Genomic DNA, 2,519 nt, shown 5'->3' on the forward strand with positions numbered 1-2,519 from the left:
TCAAATGTGATTATGACAGCCATTTGGGATCCAGCCTATAGATTTATAAAACAGCAGGCTTACTTAGTAGACAGCATAAAGCCAATGTATTGTTGCTACTCTTGTGTTGTGTCAAACCCAAATCTTTGTCATTTACATTTTGGTGTAGCTCTTCTAGTCATCAGTGACAATTTTTTTCTTGTGGTGTTTGGCTTTTTGCTTTGAAAATTATATATCAAATGCACAAATCTGTTACTGTATAAGACTTCAAGGCAGAGCTGTACCCGGCATAATGAGGCCATGTGTAAGCAATGTAGATAGACCTCACATCTTCCTGCTCCGAAAAGCAAAATCTCTGCCATGTAAGGATCTCTGGTAGATGGTTTGAGGTGTATTAGCTTTGTGGAATAGAGTTTGAGCAGTTCAGTGCAAATCAGCTAACTCTGAGAGCCAGAGGGTTGTAAGGGACCTCAAAGATCATTTTATCCACTCTCTTGCACAGATGCAGGATAAGGCAGTAAAGATTATTTTGAAGAGATATCAGCACAGATTCCCTCTTCAGCCGGGGGGGGGGGGGGTGCTGGAACCCACCAGTCCTGATGTAATAAGCCATTGCATCATTCAGGGTGCAGACACACAAAATAACTGAATTCTTTCCAAGTGGCATTGGTTTGGAAACGGTTCAGAAATGTTGTAGACCAGAGGCATGGAGACGTACGTTTCCCAGCATTCCAAGCTAAGCATCAGCATGAAGCGCTGTTGCTCTGCCACCAGAAGGCTGAAGAGAGCCCATGTCCCAGCATGCTTTGCGGTAAGAGAGTCATCAGAGTGTGCGTGGGGTTCCAGATGAACTTTCTCATGTCCCAGGGTCACCTTCATGGAAATCTGCTCTGAGCTGGTGCCCACATTTGATCAGCAGGCCACTGAGTGGAGAGCGCCTTTGATCATGGGGAAGCGTGTGACCGTTGCCATGTGGAAGCTCAGAAGCTCCGACAGCCTCCAGTCCATGGCCAACCAGTTTGCATGTGCAAGTCCACAGCAGGATTGGCATCATGGCAGTGATGCCTGGTGATCAAGGAGGTTCTGGGCTCTGATTCATCCACCTCATCAGCCCTCAAGAGGCTGTGGCTGGGTTTAGACATGTGGGGTTTCCCAACAGCATTAGGACCACTGATGGTACCATATCACCATGTGTGCTCTGCCCATCGAGACAGAGTATGTCAACTACAAGGAGCCTTTTTTCAGTGGTGCTGCAGGTTGCTGTGGATCAGCAGGGACTGTTCCCTGGCTGGTCCAGCAAGGTTCATGATGACAGGGGTTTCCACAACTTTGGCCTCATAGGCCAGGTGGATCATGGGGAGTTTATCCCAATATTGAGGTGGGTTGGGTGACTATTGCCCTCTGCTGATCATTGGGTCACCAGGGCCTGGGGTGGAATTTCTCTTTCTTGTGTCTGGATTACACCTAGAATATTCTGGGTATTACCTAAAAGAAATAATAATATACACACAGCTCATATACTAAAAGATTTGAGAGAATGTATATATTGGGAGTGTAGGTGTTTTTATATATACCCTATATGCTCATCCTGATGGCAGCTGTAAAAGCATAGAGAATAGACATCTATGGATTAGTTTCACATAAGAGAAATGGAAAAATCACCCATTGCAGGATCAATTTAAAACTAGCCTGGGGTTGATACTGGAAAGCATACTGTAAGGAATAGTCCAGCAGTGTTTCTTAGGTGACAGACTAGACTAGGGTTTTTATGCTTTTTTATTATATGGGTTCCATCTTAACTGAAAAACTGTTCTCTCGGCCACCTTGCCTCATTTTCATGATAGTGTGGAACAGCTCCCTTCTGTCTGCAACTACATAGGGTCCCAACATAGGGCAATTACAGTAATTACTTAAGTGGAAAAATAATTTTAGACAGGGAGTGACTTATTTTTAGCTGTCCTTAATATACTGTAACAACTGGAGCCAGCATCATGTGACCGGCTGGTTCTTAGCACACTATCAACCAATGCTGCGCAGACCCCCAGAATATAACTTGGGAACTGCTGGCCTAGATGATCTAGGTAGATCCTGTGTTTATACATCTATGGGTTTGAGCTGGTAGCCTTCTAGAAATGGTGTTTTGCCCTGCCCTCTGCAGAAGAGCAAGATTGCATTTCCAATTCCACATTTTCCATGGAAGGGAAGAGCTATCAGGCCTGTGTTTGAGAAGGAGCTTGTTGCTTAACAGTGGGCATGTCTACATGTGCATTTACGCCGGCTTAAATTTACTGTGCAGTAAGTGGGAATAGGCAAGTGTCTACATGTGCAGGCGTTAAAGTGCATTAAAGCTGTGTGTGGACTGACTTGGAACTAAAATTGTTCCCAAATCAGTCCCCACACAGAGCATTAATGCACTTAATGCACAGTAATGTGTCTACATGTCCATTACTCAGTTAGGCTCCAGAGCGGTGAGAGACGCGCGGGTGAACCCCACTGCGCCCCCGCTCCCCCGAAGCCCCCCAGACACCCCCTCAGCAGCC

At 45.7% G+C, this 2,519-nt stretch overlaps 1 protein-coding gene across 1 annotated transcript in view; it reads left to right on the forward strand.

Moving 5' to 3' along the window:
- The first annotated feature begins 271 nt into the window (after positions 1–271).
- Positions 272–2,519, forward strand: part of ERCC3 (ERCC excision repair 3, TFIIH core complex helicase subunit) — a 31,433-nt gene continuing 29,185 nt past the window's right edge. The window contains exon 1 of the mRNA XM_019553564.1: positions 272–341. Within this exon, the coding sequence (XP_019409109.1) occupies positions 272–341 (70 nt within the window). The remainder of the gene's footprint in view (positions 342–2,519) is intronic.

This window comes from Crocodylus porosus, unplaced genomic scaffold (genome assembly GCF_001723895.1).
Source record: "Crocodylus porosus isolate Cpor-Errol unplaced genomic scaffold, CroPor_comp1, whole genome shotgun sequence".
Classification (NCBI taxonomy): Eukaryota; Metazoa; Chordata; order Crocodylia; family Crocodylidae; genus Crocodylus; species Crocodylus porosus.